The 17155-nt window shown below is 55.9% G+C and overlaps 3 protein-coding genes across 4 annotated transcripts in view; 2 read left to right on the top strand and 1 right to left on the bottom strand.

Annotated features, from left to right (window-relative positions):
* Window positions 1-727: 727 nt before the first annotated feature.
* Window positions 728-4664, top strand: GCHFR (GTP cyclohydrolase I feedback regulator). Its single transcript, XM_019725475.2, has 3 exons — window positions 728-1098; window positions 2815-2909; window positions 4179-4664. The coding sequence occupies exons 1-3, from the start codon at window positions 1063-1065 to the stop codon at window positions 4300-4302; spliced, it is 255 nt and encodes an 84-aa protein (XP_019581034.1). The 5' UTR covers window positions 728-1062; the 3' UTR covers window positions 4303-4664.
* Window positions 4665-4840: 176 nt separating this feature from the next.
* The window catches only part of DNAJC17 (DnaJ heat shock protein family (Hsp40) member C17), a 36149-nt gene continuing 23834 nt past the window's right edge, over window positions 4841-17155 (bottom strand). The window contains exons 2-11 of one of the 2 annotated variants that reach the window (XM_019725473.2): window positions 15860-15929; window positions 15507-15565; window positions 15183-15270; window positions 13695-13786; window positions 13359-13455; window positions 12779-12816; window positions 12252-12329; window positions 11688-11768; window positions 11111-11221; window positions 4841-5025 (exon numbers count right to left, since the gene is read on the bottom strand). In XM_019725473.2, coding sequence (XP_019581032.2) covers window positions 4903-5025; window positions 11111-11221; window positions 11688-11768; window positions 12252-12329; window positions 12779-12816; window positions 13359-13455; window positions 13695-13786; window positions 15183-15270; window positions 15507-15565; window positions 15860-15929 — 837 coding nt within the window. In that variant the 3' untranslated portion in view covers window positions 4841-4902. Of the gene's footprint in view, window positions 5026-10233; window positions 11015-11110; window positions 11222-11687; window positions 11769-12251; window positions 12330-12778; window positions 12817-13358; window positions 13456-13694; window positions 13787-15182; window positions 15271-15506; window positions 15566-15859; window positions 15930-17155 lie in introns of those variants that run through there. The other variant, XM_074327904.1, reaches the window with a different exon arrangement.
* LG03H15orf62 (linkage group 03 C15orf62 homolog) lies at window positions 5022-10211 on the top strand. Its single transcript, XM_074327907.1, has one exon. The coding sequence runs from the start codon at window positions 7483-7485 to the stop codon at window positions 8005-8007; it is 525 nt and encodes a 174-aa protein (XP_074184008.1). The 5' UTR covers window positions 5022-7482; the 3' UTR covers window positions 8008-10211.

Genomic DNA, 17155 nt, shown 5'->3' with positions numbered 1-17155 from the left:
CAATGGCTGAGCGGGAAGGTTACAGGCTGTTTTTGTTTTGCTTTGTTTCATAAAGAACCAATCACAAGACTAAGAATATTGAGTTGTCAGATTTTGATACCTCCAGAGGAGGGCGTGGACACGTTGAAGTGAGCTCGCCGCCCTCTCACCGGTGACTGGCGCGGGGGAAGCTGTTTCTTTTGCCCCAGGTGCTGCCTTGTGATCTGCGCAGAGGCCAGAACCTTGTGACCTCTCCAGGTTCGCGGGAAGCTCTCCGACCTGACAGCCAAATTCCTTTGGTTTTAAGTCCCTCCAGACCTGACGCCCAGCCGAGCCCTCAGTTCCTTTACAGCTTTACCTATAGCGCCCCAGAAATGCACGGTCCCGCCGCTGTGCTAGGAATTACTGTCAGGTAGGCGGGAATGTGCAGCGCACCCGAGGTGGTATTTTAGCTGTAGCCACAAGCCTCCTATCCCCCTGTCTTTCCGGCTGAAGGAGTCTCTGGAGAACGTGTCTTGAGGATGGGAAGTGGGGATCCGCTAAAAGCTTTAAAGACGGCCCTCGGTGCGGTGGGCTGGAGCTTGGGGGCTTAAGCGGGGTCGCCGTTTGCTGTCTGCTCTGCTTCATCAGGACAGGGGCGGGCAAAAGCAGGACTTTGGAACCTGTTACTGGAGGTGTTGCAATAAGGGCGCAAGGTCAACATGCGAGCTTGGCGCCGCGGCCCGTAGTAGCCCTCCGAGGCTACCCCCGCCCCCAGGCCGCGGGTGCCTGAGCGGTCCCCCAGAACACGCATCCTCTTTGCGGCTGGACCCCGGCAGAAACCGCGTCACCCGGAGTCCTAATGCGCGGCCCCGGGTTAGGGGCGGGTCCCGAATAGCTGGGGTGCAGGGGCGCGTCACAGGCGCGGGCTCCTGATTGGCCGCCGTGGCGGTCACCGGCGGGGCGCACTGGGATTGGCACAGCCCGAGGCCAGGGCCGGAGTAACGGGACTCTGGGCGGCGGGTTGCAGTCCCGGAGGCCGAGAGGTTGGCGTCGCCGCGGAGCCCAAAGCCCAGGTGGGAGCCACGCCGGGACCCGCGCACCATGCCCTACCTACTCATCAGCACTCAGATCCGCATAGTGAGTACCGCCGCCCGACCAGTGGGGGTCAGGACCCGGCCCCGGGCCGCGGGGGCTGCGGCCGCACCTCGGCGCCTCCCTCCCAGGCAGCGCCCGCCGGTGCTGGGCCCGGAAAGTGCCCGGGACACGCCCCCTCGGGCCACTGGGGAGGGAGGCTGGGCATCCGACTCTGCCCGGATCCCTGGACTCAGAGCTCTGGGGGACCCCGCGCCCCCAGCACCGCGGAGGCCAGGTGCGTGCGCCCCGGCGACCCACCGAGCCCGGCGCTTGCGGCTCCTGTCCTGCCTGGCGCGGGAGGGCCGAGCCGCCGACAGGGACGCAGGAAGCCCTGGCCTCGCACGTGGGGCACTCACTGCGGGGGGTGGGAGGAGTGGAACAACCCGCGGGAAAGAGGTTTGGAAAAGAAAAGTACGTGCTAAGCTACATCCATGTCCCTGCCCCCACTAGCTGCACCTTTAGGCACTTCCAGGAAGTGCTGAGGCCAAAAAGGAAGAGAGGAAAGACCTTCTAGCTCGTGAAGAAAGGGGAGACCGCCGCCGTTTGGGGTTGGAGGTGGGGAGAATAACATTCAGGAGTCTGAAGTCACCCTCTTTCTTTGGGCGCAATTTCCTCCTCTAAGGTGCTGGTCGCCCCAGGAGTCCCCGTTTAGCTTCAGAATTCTCTAACTGGGTCCCCCGGCTGGGCTCCAGCATGCTCCCCTGCCCCTTCCCACTCCCCACTGCCCGGTGATCCATCAGAAAAGACGCAGCTCCCTGAGGGGTGAAGGAAACAGGCGGGCTCAGCACACGCAGAAGGTCTTGGCAGTGCCCTAGGGCAGTGGTTTGAGAACCAGTCACTTGTGCAACTGTTAAAACGTGGACTCCTGGGCCTCTTCGCAGACCTCCCCAAACACTAAGCCTGGGGCACCGCAGGTGGTTTTTTGTTTTGTTTTGTTTTTAATATAGCAGCTTTATCGCTATATAATACGCATACCACAGAATTCACCACTTTAAAGTGTACAATGGGGTTGTTTTTTATAGCATATTCCAAGTTGTGCTATCACCATGACATTAATCAATTTCAGAACATTTCCATCACCTTAGCAGTCACTTCTCATTCCTCACCCCCCACCTCCAGTTCCCCAGCCCCAGGTAACCACTAATCCACTTTCTGTAGTAATATGTGGTCTTTCACACCTGGCGTCTTTCACTTAAAGTTTTCAAGGTTCATCTGAATTGGAAGACGTATCAGTACTCATTCCTTTTTATTGCAAATACGATTCCACCATATGGCTACACCACATTTTACTTACCCATCCATCAGTTTGAAAAACATTTAGGTTGTTTCCACTTTTTGGTTATTAGGAATAATGCTGCTATGAACATTCATGTACACGTTTTTGTGTGGACATGTTTTCTGTTCTCCAGGTGATTCTGACACACACACACACACACACACACACACACACACGGGTGGTGGTGCCTGGCATGAGGGTGCCAGTCGATGGGCACCGCCCAGATCAGCCTGGAAGGGGCTGGTGAAGCCTCACGGCTCAGCCAGATCATGGACCGGCTCCACCCTTTCCCAGCTTGTAGTCAGCCCTCAATGCCCCTCACCTCCCAGTCTAGCCTTTACCTGAAACTGGCTCAGTACCAGCAGACAAGGGTGGAAGGAGAGGCAAGGCCTCCCACCGCTACCTGGCGGCCAGCCAAGCAGCAGCTGCGGCTTACCTTGCAGGAGGCGGGCCCCACCATGGTGGGCGATGAGTACTCCGATCCAGAGTTGATGCGGCATTTGGGGGCCTCAAAAAGAAGCGTCCTGGGAAACAACTTGTAAGTAATGGCATTTCCTAAGTCTCTTCTCCTCCCTGGGCCCTAGACCTGTCCTTGTTCCCTTTACACACCACCAAGCCCACGGACAAATGCCACTGCCCAGCCTCAGAGCCCCTCTGCCTCCTTTCTGGGGCTCTGTCCTCTTGTACGGTCAGTCCCCGTCTGCAGCCTTACAGCCCCCCAGGCTTGCTCTGAAAGCTTTCCCACTGACCCTCTTTTCACAAGAGCCCAAGGACAAAGTCATGTCCCAGGACAAAGTCCCAGGACAGAGTCCAGGTTCCTGGAGACAGGACTACGTAAGTGGACTGTTCCTTGCCCTCTTATCTCCACGCTGGACTCTATCAAGGCAAAGCTACGTAGACAGAGGGAAAGTTTTCTGTCTTGAAGAGCTGGCTGAGTAACAAAGGTAAGCCTTAGAAACAGGGAGCCGGCAGCCTGGGTCCTCCTTCCAGCTCAGCCAGCTGCCTGGGGCTCGTCCACTTCCCTTGGCATCCTTTACACCAGCTCCAAGTCTAAAGGGTGAGAGCTGCTTCCTTTCCTATCCCATAGGCAGGGAGAACCTGGCTCCAGAGGCTGCAACTCCTGAGAAGGGTCCCCAGAGTGAGCCCCAGTGCAAAGGGCACAAAGGGGAGGTGAGCTGGTGCCAGCCCCTGGGGCAGTGGTGGGGGCTGAAGCCAACCCTCTCCCTTTGCCGTGAGGCGCCCAGCTTGGGGCTTGAGCCCTTTATCTACTTGGCCCTTTAGAATCAATTTATCCTGAGAAAGAAACCAAGCATTCTGTGCTAGGGAGCAGCACCGAGTCAGGAGCTATTAGGGGGCAGCCTAGTACTCTAGGACTGTAGGACAGCCAGCATGGCAGGAGGGGGGCAGAGGCCTAGGGGACCCTGGAGAGAGCAGGCCCTGCCTCCTGAACAGTTTCGCAGCCCAGGGCACATAGGGCTGTCACCAGACAAACAAGGGTTCTACTGTCTTACAACATTGGCAAAGCTACTTAAGCCCTCTGTTTTCTCATTTATAAAATGGGAACAATAATGGTGCCCTCCTCAGGTTTTTGGGAGGAATAAATGAGATCCTGCATGCTAAGTGTCTAGCAGGGGAGGCGGGAAGGGAACGTACACTTACTCAGCCTGGCCGTCGAAGACACCAGCAAATGTCAGTCACTATTCTGAGCATTCCTGACCAGGCCTGGTCTTCCGCAGACACTAGCTTGTATGGGGAGCTTGTACCGTGTACCCCCTCACGATGCCCCTTCACCTTCTTCTGTTCACAGCTGTGAATACTTCGTCAGTGACCCCCCTCGCATAGTCCTGGACAAGCTGGAACGCAGGGGCTTCCGGGTGCTGAGTATGACAGGGGTGGGCCAGACGCTGGTGTGGTGCCTGCACAAGGAGTGACCCACACAGAGGAGCAGACAGGCCACCCCTTCGTTGAGTGGTTGCCATGGGCCGCGATCTCAAGCCCCTGCCTCATTCACTGCCCTGCCCCTCTCTTCCCAAATCGTCATTTTTCCTTGGCCCAGCACCACTGGGCAGTGAATGGCCCTCTCTGAAACCTGCCTCAGCAGGGGGATGGGAAGGGCAGGGCCCCTTGCCCTGCTGCTCCCAGCTGCCCCTCCACCTTCTGGCCTGGCTGAGGGCCCTGGAGGAGGCCATGTTCATGTGTTGGCTGAGGAGCTGGCAAGAGCCGGGAACATGGCCCCTGGACTGGGCGGGTGGGTCCTGTGCCTCTGGTCCAAGCCAATAAAGGGCTGCAATGAGTGGTTGCTCCTCTGCTCTGCAGGCACAGGGACGCTCACTGAGCGGAGCGCCTCTGGGGGTCTGGCCACCGCCGGGGAGGGAGAGCCCGGCCTGGGCGGAGCCACCGAGGCAAAGCCCAGAGAGCAGGGCCACACTTGGGCAGGCCAGCACCCTGCACCTATGTATGCAATAGAGGTAGACTCAAAAAACTTTATTGGTGACGTTTAAGAAAAGGGCTGTGGGCGGCTGGGCTGGAGGCTACGTGAGCTGCGCCACCGCGTCTTCCTGTTGCATCCGCGCGATCAGCTGCTGCCGCTCGGCGGCTTGGCGCATGCGCATCATGACCAGGCTCTCGTAGTCCCTCTCAGACACCACTGAGTCCTGGGGGACAGAGGTGGGGAAAGGAGGGGTCAGGGCAGCAGGGCACAGCCCCACACACTCCAAACTGGAGGACAGGGCCTAGGCAGAGCTAGAGTCAAGAGTCCAGGACCCTGGAACAGCCTGCAATCCCAACTCATCCATGTTTCTTCGGAGCAAGTAGGCCTTTGGCCCCCAAGCCAGCTTCTCAACCCACCTCAACCAGGAATCACCCCCACCTCCCGTTCGCAGGCCCTTCACATCTAGTCAGCTTGGGTTCATCTTTCCCAGGTGACTCACTTCCTCATGCTCTAGCCAGGCCCTTGTCTCCCTTCATTTCCTCTCAGCCCTTTATTTGACACTCCTTTCCTCCACCCCACAGCCTCTGTTTTTCACAAGTTTCCAGTGAAGGGAAGTCATCAGAGGTGTAGAAAGCCACTCCTCTCTGCCAGGCGGAGGCAAGAGCATTGCCCCCCTCCCAGCTGTCCAGCTTCCCTGTGGTCTGGCTCCTGCCCAGGATGCAGGAGAAGGAAGCCCTGCCCCGGACACAGCCTCAATCAGCCCCACCCTAGAAGGAGAGAAACAAGCATGAGGCCCACTTGCCTCCTAAAAATACACACCAAGGCTCCTGGAGGGCAGGGCCTGGCTTTTTCTTTTATGATCTTGCCAGCACAGTGCGGGAGATTAAAGAGGACTATATTTTAACAAAAGAATAATAAACAACCACCTCAATGGGCCAAGGCTGTGGGGTGAAAAGGCAACTCTACAGTGCCACGAGCCAAGCTGCCAACCCCACGCCCTGATAAGGTCTGCAGTGGGAATTAAATCACTTCCTCCCTCAGCGCAGCTTAAGCTCTGTGACGTGGGAAGCCCACTTGGGTTGGCACAGAAGCCAGGCCAGGGGGCTACACAGCAGACAAAGCTGCGGAACCCTGTTCTGCAGGACACCAAGCTGGTCCACTCCCATGGGAGAAGTCAGGAGGAAAGTTCGGTGGCCAGTGACCTGGGGAATAAGAAGGGAATGGTAGGGTGCAGATACCAGGCCCTGGCCAGCTGGTGTGGAGTAAGGGGTGTGCAGAACCAGGAAGTTTTATTCACCCCAGATCCCCTTGCTCCTCCCGACAGCACCCTCCTCTCTCCTCTCCCATGGCCACCCGAGGACTGTTGCCCTCCCGGCCAGGCTCACCTACGTAGGCCTGACCCAGTGCACTGCTGACAAATCAAGGCAGCCCCGTGGGGCCCAGGCCCCTCCACAGAAGGGATCTCAAGTGAGGCCCAGGCAGCCCATGGGGAAGGACGGGAGGGCGGGGTAGGAGGAGGCAGGACCCAGGCCCTCAGCTGCTCTCACCTGTCCTGAGGCCATGTGGTAGGTCGAGGAAGGATGAGGAAATGGAGCAGCCAGACTGGATGTCAGGCCAGAAGGAGGGCAATTCTCCCCTCCCTAAGGTAATACTGCTCTGCTGTGAAAACTCAGAGTCACCCTGGCATGCCCCGAGCCCGGCCCTGGGAGGAGCCAGCCCTTTCCAGACATGGGGCTGCTCCCTGTTACCACACCCTCTACCTCCTTCCCCTCATACCTGTGGGCTCTGCTAATGAGGGTCTGTCACCCGGCCCCAGGGCTGAGTCACCCACAAAAGCAACAGGTCTCTTCCTCTCCCAGCAATTGTTTCAATAACTGCCACCTTCCCTGAGCCCCTCCTTCCCACACACACACTGGGGGTTAGGGGGCCAGGCCCACCTGCTAGGGCCCAGGGTGGCGGGGGGGAGGGGGAGGACGCAGCATGGCGTCACACAAAGCAGCGCTGTCCCCAGACGAGTCCCCAGAGGAATCTTCAGCTCCCCAGTGCCCTGGGGTGTTGGCCACGGCTGCCCCAGTCCTTGCATGCAGTGCTACAATTACCTCAGAGCATGCAACCCGGCTTCCCACCTGACTGAGTCAGCTGAGAACAACACACCTCCACGTCACACACCAGCACAACCAGCTGGGCACTAATCAGTCAGAGAGCCTCGGCAGTGAGGCACAGGGGCCAGGGAGAGAGGGAGAGCTGTGGGCCGTGAGGAGCGGGGCTAGGGAAGGAGGACAGCCAGCCCTGCCAGCCCTGCCCGCCCTGCCCGCCTGAGAAGATCCATCTCTGACCTCCCCAGAGCCGCCCTTACTCCAGATCCAGTAAGTGCTGCTTCTTCCTCTTGGGGTTTTTTCCACTGCCCTATCAAGTAACCAGGCCACTCTTGTCCCTCTGGGAAACGCTGTCGCCAGGAACTAGCAGTGCTCTGCTGTCCTCTTCCCGGGACCTCGTATCACCACTGAAGATGCTGACCCAAGCTCTGTGCTGAGCAGAAAGCCAGAGACCTCTGCTGAAACCCACATGGGCTGTCTCCGATTTTTGTCATTCACTGCTCCAGCAGGAACCAGATGGTCTCTAGCCACTCCTGAAGTGGGCTTCTAAGGTACCAGGCTGGTCTGCTGGCTCCCTGGGTCCCATGGAGACCTGGCGGAAAGGCTCCTTCCGCAATGCCTCCTTCTTCAAGCGGCTGAGCCTGGGGCGGCCGAGGCGACTCCGGCGACAGGGCAGCGTGTTGAGCCAGGCCAGCACAGCTGGCGGGGACCATGAGGAGTATAGCAACCGAGAGGTCGTCCGGGAGCTTCAGGGGAGGCCAGATGGCCGGCGCCTGCCACTGTGGGGGGACGAGCAGCCCCGGGCCACCCTGCTGGCCCCACCCAAGCCCCCGCGCCTCTACCGCCTCTACAGAGAGAGCTCAAGCTGCCCCAATATCCTGGAGCCCGCACCTGCCTACTCGGCTACCCTGCCCTCGGCAATCTCCCTGGGAGGCGCCCTCCATGAATACTCTGAGGAGGAACTTTTGGACACCTCCACCTTCCAAAGGACACCTGCTCCGGACCTCAATGATCCCTTCTTCTCCTTCAAAGTGGACCTGGGGATTTCACTTCTTGAGGAAGTTCTACAGATGCTGAGGGAGCAATTTCCCAGTGAGCCCAGCTTCTGAATGGGGTGAGGGTGGGCAGAAGTGGGGTGACTAGAAGAGCCGGAAGCCTGGGGACCCCAGGGAAAGAAGGTATAGTTGTGGATTAAGAAAAAGGTGGGGGAAATGGGGGCTAGCAAGAAGATGGTGGCTGGCAAGCAAGGATTGAAGTTAGCATGGTGGATTGCAGCTAGCAAGTGAGGTTGGTTGGCAGAGAAGCAGACGGCAAGTTGCGGATCATGTGGCTCCTGCTTCCTGTGTCTCCAACCCAGCCGCCAGCGAGACTATAGTGACCTTCAAGTGAGGCAGAGGGTGAACGATAAGGCCCTAAAGTCCAAGTCAACAGCCTAAGTTCTACCTTCCTCCAACCAGCTTCTGAGTCTCACCTATGAAATATGATGAAATAACCAGAGCCCAGATTAGTTTAGTAGCCTACCAGCCACCAGCAAGTGATGGAAACGTGACTCAGGCATTCTGCTTGCAAACCAGGTAAACGGCCAGACTCTGCTCTCAGATTTAATTGTGAGGGTTGAAGACACACAGATCCTGGGGAGGTCCAGGCAGAAATGATTGCTAAGTGTCCCCTACAACTCTCACAGCCAAGGAATCAATAATCGGCATTATGTCTCAAAGTCAAACCCCCCGCCCTGTGCCTGACACAAGGCCACTTTGAAGACTGGGCACAAGGTTTTGGAGTGGCAACTATGAGACTCAGGCCAAAATCATGGAACAAAAACTCCTCAAATTTGATTTTCCTTGCAAAAGTTATAGCAGAGAGATGACATCAGCTGACATTTGTGCAAGTTGCTATTTTAATATATACTCATATGAAAGGGTGCCTGAAAATATAATAAAGTGAAGAGATCTTTAAAAAAAAAAAAAAGAAAAAGGTGGGGATAGGAATCCGGGGCCCTGCCTGCCCTGTGGGTCCTCAATAGTCCTCCAGGTCACCCCAGAGTGGATGGACAGAGGCACAGAGGCGAGCTGGAAGTGTTGCTGATGAGAGCTCTGAAAGCAGCTGGCTAGGCTGGGACCAGGTGGAGGCCAGCTGAGGGGGAGGGCAGCGCCAGGTGTGAGTCAGGGAGTGGAGAACACACAGACTGGACAGATCAGATGGGTGCCCGCCTCCGTCCTCTCTGAAGCCACTACCAACAGAGGGAGGTTACAGGACAGGTCTAGGCAAAAGCAGTCCAACTCCAGCAGAAGAGGAAGGTGGGGAAACCTGAGGGGAGAGGGGAGACGGGCCTGACCTGGTCCAACGTGGCAGCCACTAGCTACAAGTGGCTGCTTACACTGACATAACTGAAACGAAGCAAAATTAAAAATTTAGTTCCTCAGCTGCACTAGCCGCATATCAAATGCTCAACGGCCACAACTGACTAATGGCTACCCCAGGGGACAGGACAGGGCGGACATTAACATCACTGGAGAAAGTTCTGTTGGAGAGCGCTGCCCTAGACCATGGCCGGAGCCAGCAGTGGCATGGTGGGAAGGGGGACGCAGAGGAGCCTGCGGCAGACGGGAGAGGCTGGCAGAGTTGGCACAGCGAGGCATGCAGAGATCCAGAGTATAACTCAGGAGCAAGGCCACACAAATCATGAGCAGGAACTGGGGTATGAGAGACACGCTGCCAACACAGCTGCCTGGAGATTGCCTGAGGACGGTGGCTCCGGGGAATGCCAACTGAAGGCTCAGGCACAGCTCGCAAAGGCTGCTTTGGAGAGTTCCCAGAATTATTAGCAATGGGAGCCCTTGGGAAATGCAGCAAAAACAGTGGCAGATTTCTCTCCTTCCTGCAGCCACGCAACATAGGAGGACTGACAAGGGGATGGACAAGACATGTGTGGCTGTTGCCGTGACGTGGTCTCAGAACCCTCCACCATGACTGGGGAGCCCTACTTCGCCTGAACCCTCTGCCGATGGGGGCCTGCCACCCAGGGCTGAGCTCGCTGGGTCAAGGCCCCACACAGTGGCCTGGCCAGAAGACCTGAAACCTAGCCTAGGTCAGCCTGTACTCCAGGCCTTTCCCAGTGTGGAGAGAGGGACAGGGACACTTCTATGCACAGGGCTTCTACAACTCAAATCCGTGCCTCCATCTTCTCTCCTTCTGTGAGGATGTGCCCAGAAGAAAGGCTCCCCTCTAAATGCAAGAGATAATGAATAAAGTTCTGTATAACACAGCCTGTGGCGTATCACCTGGGGCTGAAACACTGGGACATCACGGTGGGGGAATGAGCTCTCTAAAGAACGGTCTCAAGTTGGGCCCAGACCAGTTCCTTTCCCTTCTCTGTCCAGGGTCTGGGACACACTCCTGGGGAGCGACCAGGCGAGGGACATATAGGAGAGAAAGGGTGGCATGACTGGGGCAACGAGAGCAAAGGCCTTGCTGCCTCACCGGGCACTCTGTTCACAGTACCTGAGGCTTCCATGCAGACCCCGGGCTGTTTCAGAGAAGGGAGAGCTTTTGGCCCCAAAGCTCTCTGTCCCACCAAAGTGGGGAGGGGGTGACCAGGGCTGCTGTGTGTGTGTGTGTGTGTGTGTGTGTGTGTGTGTGTTGCTAAACAAAAGCCTTCATGGAGCTATGAGGACGAAGAGCTAGCATTGGGCACGCATCCGCTGAAGTCTGTACTTCACCATGAGTCAGGCCGCCAGGCAGCAACGGCCCCAATGTCAGCAGGGTACCCTGTGTTATTTCTAAGGACGAAATACTGCATCTTGACAGCAGCCACAGACACACCTGGAAAATGAGCTGAGGAAGGAAGAGCTGCCTGCCCCCTGCGCCCCTTCCTCACAGCAGTAGATGGTCTCAGTGCCAAGTGCTTCATTTCACAACCAAGCAGCCTGCAGGCCAGGAAAACCCCTTTGGGAGATACGTCTCCAACAGCAGAGTGGGACGTGGGAGAAAAGTAAGGTCTAAGCATTGTGTGTGTGTGGGGGGGGCCCGCTGGCACTCAGAAGGAAATGGGTCAGCACGGAATCCCAGTCCTGCTCTTGCTGGCAGACCTGCCAATCTCTCCCCATTCCTGGTGACCTGGATTTGCAAGGAAAGGGCCCTGAGAAGAGCCCCAACAGGAAAAGGTCCCCCGAACCCTGAACAGGTCCAGCTGAGTGAGGCCTGGCTCCTTACCTGTGACAGTCCTGGGTGGCTGGGGTCCTCCATGCCCTGGGGCCGTCCCTCCAACCAGGAAATCTTCAGAGGGTTATCGAGCAGGCCCACTTCATTATGGACAGCCAGCTCCTGCCAAACACGCATCCAGTTAGTCACATCACTCTGGGCAGCTCTCAAGTGGCTTTCTCTACCCCCACAGAAAGTACCAGAACCAACACTCTCGTCCTCCAAGCAAAGCTGAGCAACCTTCCCACAGCGGTGTGCTGAAGCTTTGACCCTCTTCATGGGGTGGGGGGAGAAGGGGGAAGGGCAGTGGGGGCCCCCACCCTGGAGGCGAGCCAGCTCCCACTCAGCGTGGAGGGTGTGGAGCCAGGAAGCAGGAAACGAAGTCACTCTGTGCTCTCCTTCATCCCAGAACATTCTCCCGCCCAGCCCTTCATTCGCTGCGCCTGTGCTCCTGGGAGTTGGGGGACCACTGGGAGACCTTGGCTCTGAGCTGGGAGTGTGGGTACCTGGCTCACGGTACCGCAGAATTGTTCCCTTCCCTGGAACTGCAGGGCCAGCAGTGGCCCCCAAAGCCTCACGCAGCACTCACCGCAGCCTTGACAGTTGCAAACTCCACCACGGCAGTGCCTGCCTTCTTACTGGAAAGCACCAGGTTGAGCACCTCTCCGTACTGTGGGGACAAGAAAGGCCCAGCTCATGCCAGAGACAAGCCTGAGGCCTGGGGCACAACTTCTCGTGTGAGGTTCCCAGAGAGGGGAGATCAGAGATGAGAAGAAAAGAATTTTTTTCCAAGAATGTAGAACAGTAAAGGAAGTTGAGCAAAGGACTGGGGACTTTGGCAGAGTCGCACAGCTGCCTTGCCGACTACAGGTGGTGACGTGGGCGGGGGTTTTGTGCCAGACGCCCCCCTCCTCTCTCCCATGCACTCAGCTAAGGCCTCTGCTTTTAGGGATGACCTGGCCAGTGAAGGCAAGACAGGTGGGAGGGGATACAGGGCAACACAAGCGAGAGGAAGCCTGGGGAGAAGCCAGGCTGTCCTGTGTCCTAGGAGCTAGGAGAAAAAGGCAGGTGGAGGGGTTAAGAGAAGTTTAGGCGTGGAGACCCTGGGGTGTGCCCCGAGGTGATGGGAACGAGGGAAGTCAGCAGGGCAGACCTTTTGAAAAAGCTGCAGGAGGACATCTTTGGAGTAGCCACCTTTTGACTCATCCTCCTTCTTGCATTTCCATTTTAGCTGAAAAGACAACAGTGGGCGTCACCACAAACACCGACCTTCGCCCGAACAGCACCAGACCCCACACCTGAGCTTTACAGTCTGAGCAGACACTCTTCTGGTCTGCAAGGCACTAGGAATCTAGGGATCCCCTAAAGTGTGTTTCCCTTGAAAATGGACACGCAGGGCGGCCTGCTCACCCACAGCCATGTGGCTAGGCCTATAAGAGTCTCTCATGGAGGGCTTCTGCGACATGCTGCCCGCAGCCGTCAGGGCTAAGAGCAGCCTTCCATGGCGAGCTGAGAAGCCATTCTAATCCCCGGGCAGTGGCAGGATGGAAGGGTGTGGGCAGTGGAGTGGCTCCCAGGGATCCAGCATCCCCACCAGAACTCCTTGAGCCACTGCACACATCTGTTCTTGCTGACAGGAGGTGGTGTGGGGTGGTGACCCATGGATCCCAGAGGGCTCACCTTGAGCTTGGGGGTTCCTCCAGAATTTTCTGCCTTTCCTAGAAAATGTAAGGAAATTAGCAAGGTAGAGTATGAGGGAGCCAGAAATTCTCCCGAAGCAGACACAGCCCAGGGCCTGAAGGACATAGAAAAGGTCACTCTGGCCAAGGGCAGTATCGGCCCCCTGCTGAGGAGGACAGCAGCAATCCCACCCCCAGGGCCGGGAGCCGCCTGAAGGCCACGGTTAGCACTCTGCCAACGAAGGGCTGTGAACCCCTTCTGGAGACAGGAGGGAGAGGGACGGACCACATGGTTCTACCACTAAAACAAAGAGTCTTTCCCCCGGTGACCTGCTCCAAAATAGAGACAGTTCTGCTTGGGACTAAGAGATACCAGGCCAGGAGACCCCGGGCAGAGTAAGAAGCAGACAGGCCCCAGAGACCTGGTAGGAAGAAGGGCCAGGTAGCACGCATCTAAGCGGTGAGCCCTGGGGTTCCAGCAGTTGGAAGCCTCCACAGTGACCACCGAGCGGCCAGTGTGGCTTCCCCAGGCATCTGGAGCTGCTCGGAGCAGGAAGCGGGTTGGGCTGATGGACGCTCACCTCTCACCCGCTGTTCCCGTTCCTTGCGTATCTGCTCCTGGATCAGCCTCTGCTGCTCCTCCAGCTGCCGGGAACCCTCTTCTCGCAGGCGTTGGATCTGCAGAGCGGGGGTTGGGGGGACAATTCTGTGCAGATCCAATTCCAGGTGGGCTCACCTTGTAAAGTCCCTGGGAGGGTCCACCTGCGAGCCAGGGCTCAGCAACCTGTGGGGGGGACAGATCACCCAGCCCCCACAGCAGCAGGTGGGTGGGCGTGCCCCCGTAGCCAGCACAGCCCCCTGGGTCCGCCCCTCCTGCACGCCTGCAGACGGCCGTGGGCCCACGCCTGGATGCTCACCTCCTGCCCGAGCGTCCTGCTGCTCCGGCTCTCCTCCTCCTCCTCACTGCCCTGGGCGTGGGCCTGCGCCTGCCGCTCCCGGGCCTCCAGGTCTAGGCACAAGGGTTAAATGACCCAGTGGCTGGTCTAAGGAGTTTCCACATGGCCTCAGCCCACCCAGTCTGGCTGCTTCCCCAGTCTCACACGGGATGAAACCGTACAGTAACGCTGGCCCCTCCCTCCATGCCCACGTGCTCCTGAATTTGTTCCCACTGAGAAAAGTCACAGCATGGAAGAAGTACAGGCTCCGGCTGTGTGGCCAGGGCCTGGAGGAGTTAAATCAGCTCACACTGACCAAGCTGGTTCTCTGATCAGTGAGCAGGGTGTGGGTGGGCGCTTATGTCAGCAGCCCAGGGCCATGTGTCAGGGTAGCTGTGGGTGGAGCTGCTGGCCTCTTTTCCTGTGGTTTGGCTCCACAGCCTGACATGCGACCTAGCCTTGGCTTTGATGCTTTTCCCACCATGGAGCTCAGGTTGCCACTGTCTTCTTCACCTCTCCCCCCAGTTCACACTTACAGAGCCTCACTGCAGACCCGGCTACAGCAGCTCCTACAGGAACGGCAGGTTCCCTGCAGGGTCCCGGAGCCATTCCCGCTTTCCAAGGTGGCCCTGGGCCAGGCCAGCCTCTGTGACAAACCCTCCTCTCAGGCCTGGGACTCACTGCTTTCTTTTCTGTACACCTTATTTACCTAGACTCTCCAGTTTGTTTGTTTTTGAGAGAGAGATGGATGTACTGGGATGGCATATGTACATATTAAGTATATGGAGACCAAGTAGGCAAGAGGAAGGGGAGAAAATCAAGTGAAGAGTGCCGGGACCCATCTTCCTGGGGAGATGGAAATGTTCTAAGATTGATTTACAGTCATAGTGGCTGCATTTAGTAAGTTTACTAAAATTATTGAATTGTACACTTGAAATGGGTGGATGTTATATTATACAAAACACACCTCAATAAAGCTCTTAAAAAAAAACAAAAAAAAACCCAAAATGCCTGAACCTCCGTGGATCCTCCTCAGGGGACTTCTCAGAGCAAAAACTCTGTGCAGAAATGAGGCTGGGACAAATAAAAAGACCCAGGATGGCACAGTGACTAAGAACACGGATCTACTGCTACTGCGTGGGTTTAAATCCCGGCTCCAGCAAGTTCTCATCCTGGTGGTGCCTTAGCTTCTTTGTCTACAAAAAAATGGGTTTAGTAATACCCACCTCCTGGGATCACTGTGATAATTAAAGGAGACAATAAAACATTTGTCAGAGCTTAGCTAATAGTAGATCTAGTCGCTGTTATTATTCCTGAGTGTCCTTTAGGACCCACCCCTGAAAACAGGGTTCTGCCCAGAGCCGGGGACAAGAGACTTTGAGCTGCTGGAAGGGAAGCTCCAGGAAGAAGGGTGAGGGAGCTGCATGAAAACAGCCCAGGGAAACCACCCAGCACCATGATGTCACCTACCAAGCTTCACTTTCTTCCTTTTCTCATCAAGTTTCTGGGTCCTCTCTGCTGCCTGTTTCTTGGCTTTCCTGACCTTGTCATACGCAGCCTGGCGGGAGAAAGGAACACCAAGGAACAGTCAGACAGAGAACAAGCGCAGGGCCCAGCCACCTTCCTGGCCCCGCCGCCTAGCCCCAGAGCCATCAGGAGGCAGTATGGTGACCAGGTCTCCAGGCTGGGACAAGAAGGACTGTGCCACATGGCAGAGCATAGAGGACCGAGGTTGAAGCACCACAGGGTCCTCTAACCACTGGGGACAATTCGGATAGAGGGGCATGGGCTTACCCTGGCTGCAGCGTCGGTCAGTACCTCCAAGGCCTGAGAAAGCTGGTGGAAGAGTTCAGCTACACACAAGGATCAAAGAGAGAGAGGAGAAAAATCAAGTTAGACATGGTGATGGTGCTTCCTCCAAAAAGCACCTCAAAGAAGCCACAGGCTGGCAGAAAAGCCGACATCAGCAGATGACGGACCATGAAGGAAGGCTGAGCATGTGAGCAACTGACCAGGTGCCCCCCACATGAGAGCCAGGCTGTGCACATCAGCATTCCACGGCACTCCCACTCCCACGGGAGCGGCGGTGGGGAAACACCATGCCAGGTCAGCTGGCCTCCTCCTCCCCAGGCTTGGGAGAGTCTCACCTGCTCTGGGATTATCCGGATTTTTGTCAGGGTGGCAGGAGAGGGCCTTCTGCCTATATGCCTTCTTCACCTGGAAGAGTCAGAAGAGGGGGTCGGTCATTCACTCTCTCACCCTGGGATGGACAGGAAAACCTTGCTAAAGTGATAAGTGAAATCCAGAAAGTGCTCCCCACCCCTAAGAGGCTGCTGGCTCCCACACTGAGACAGTCACCTCACGACCACCAAGGAGATTTACAGTGGAGGAGGCAGAGGCTATGGAGGGGGCCAGCCGCGCCCAGCAGAGGGGCTGGGCCTACTTCCTGCCGATGGATCACCTAGTCTCAGCACCATGGATGTCAAATGGCTCCTGGCAGGGGCAGGTTCTCTACAGCCACCTGGAAACAGGCACTCTCATACACTCCTGGTGGGCATGTACCCTAAGGCAACCTTTCTGGAGGAAAATTTCACCATCAAATTTGAAAACATACTTTCCCTTTGACCCACTCCTAGGAATTTGCCAAAATAAATATATAGGATGCCCTCCATACCACGATTTATATTAGCCCCCAACTGGAACCAACCACAATCTCCCATTTTTAATGAGAGATCCATTAAAAAAATTGTGATAGATGTCTGTATGTGCTAAATAGAAAGATCTTCAAGTCCTCATCACAAGAAAATAAGTGATTCTGTAACTATGTGTGGAGACAGATGTTAACTAGATTTGTGCTCATTTTGCGATATGCACAAATATTGATTCATTATGTTGTATACTTGACACCTGAAATCAATACGTTGTATGTCAATTATACCTCAAAAAAAAAAAAAGGATCTTCAAGGTATAGTGTGTGGAAAAAACAAGGCTTAGAACAGTGTATATAATATGATCACTTTGGGGTTTAAAAGAAAAATCAAATAAAATATAAATAGAGATACTTGGGTTTGTGCATACCCTTTGTTTTCTTTTCCCCCTAAAGCAATCATAAGAAATATCAGAGTGGTTTCTTTTGGAGACAGGCTGAGCAGTCGGAAAGGAAACATTCACTTCTCATTTTATACCATTCTGTAGTTCAAATTTTCAAACCTTAAACAAGTCTTATTTTACTATCATTTTTTCTAGTCAACAGAGGTTATCTTGGTGGGGAGGTTATGGTCCATTTTTAGTTTTTATCTTTGCATATCTCTGAATTGAAAAGAAAAAAAGTAGTAATTCTTATATTAGTAGAAGATTCTCTTTCATGCGTCACCCACTCAGCTGTTTTAAGGAAGAGCACAAAATCCCAGGATCTGCCCTCTGCTTGCGGAGGCCTTGCCCTC

The sequence above is a fragment of the Rhinolophus sinicus genome, linkage group LG03 (genome assembly GCF_036562045.2).
Source record: "Rhinolophus sinicus isolate RSC01 linkage group LG03, ASM3656204v1, whole genome shotgun sequence".
Lineage (NCBI taxonomy): Eukaryota > Metazoa > Chordata > Mammalia > Chiroptera > Rhinolophidae > Rhinolophus > Rhinolophus sinicus.
This window is presented reverse-complemented; position numbering and strand designations above follow the sequence as displayed.

Coding starts and splice junctions, on each gene's coding strand:
- GCHFR (XM_019725475.2), top strand. CDS start 1,063: ATGCCCTACCTACTCATCAGCACTCAGATCCGCATA. Junction 1,099..2,814: donor TCAGCACTCAGATCCGCATA/GTGAGTACCGCC, acceptor CTTACCTTGCAG/GAGGCGGGCCCCACCATGGT. Junction 2,910..4,178: donor AGCGTCCTGGGAAACAACTT/GTAAGTAATGGC, acceptor TTCTGTTCACAG/CTGTGAATACTTCGTCAGTG.
- LG03H15orf62 (XM_074327907.1), top strand. CDS start 7,483: ATGGAGACCTGGCGGAAAGGCTCCTTCCGCAATGCCTCCTTCTTCAAG.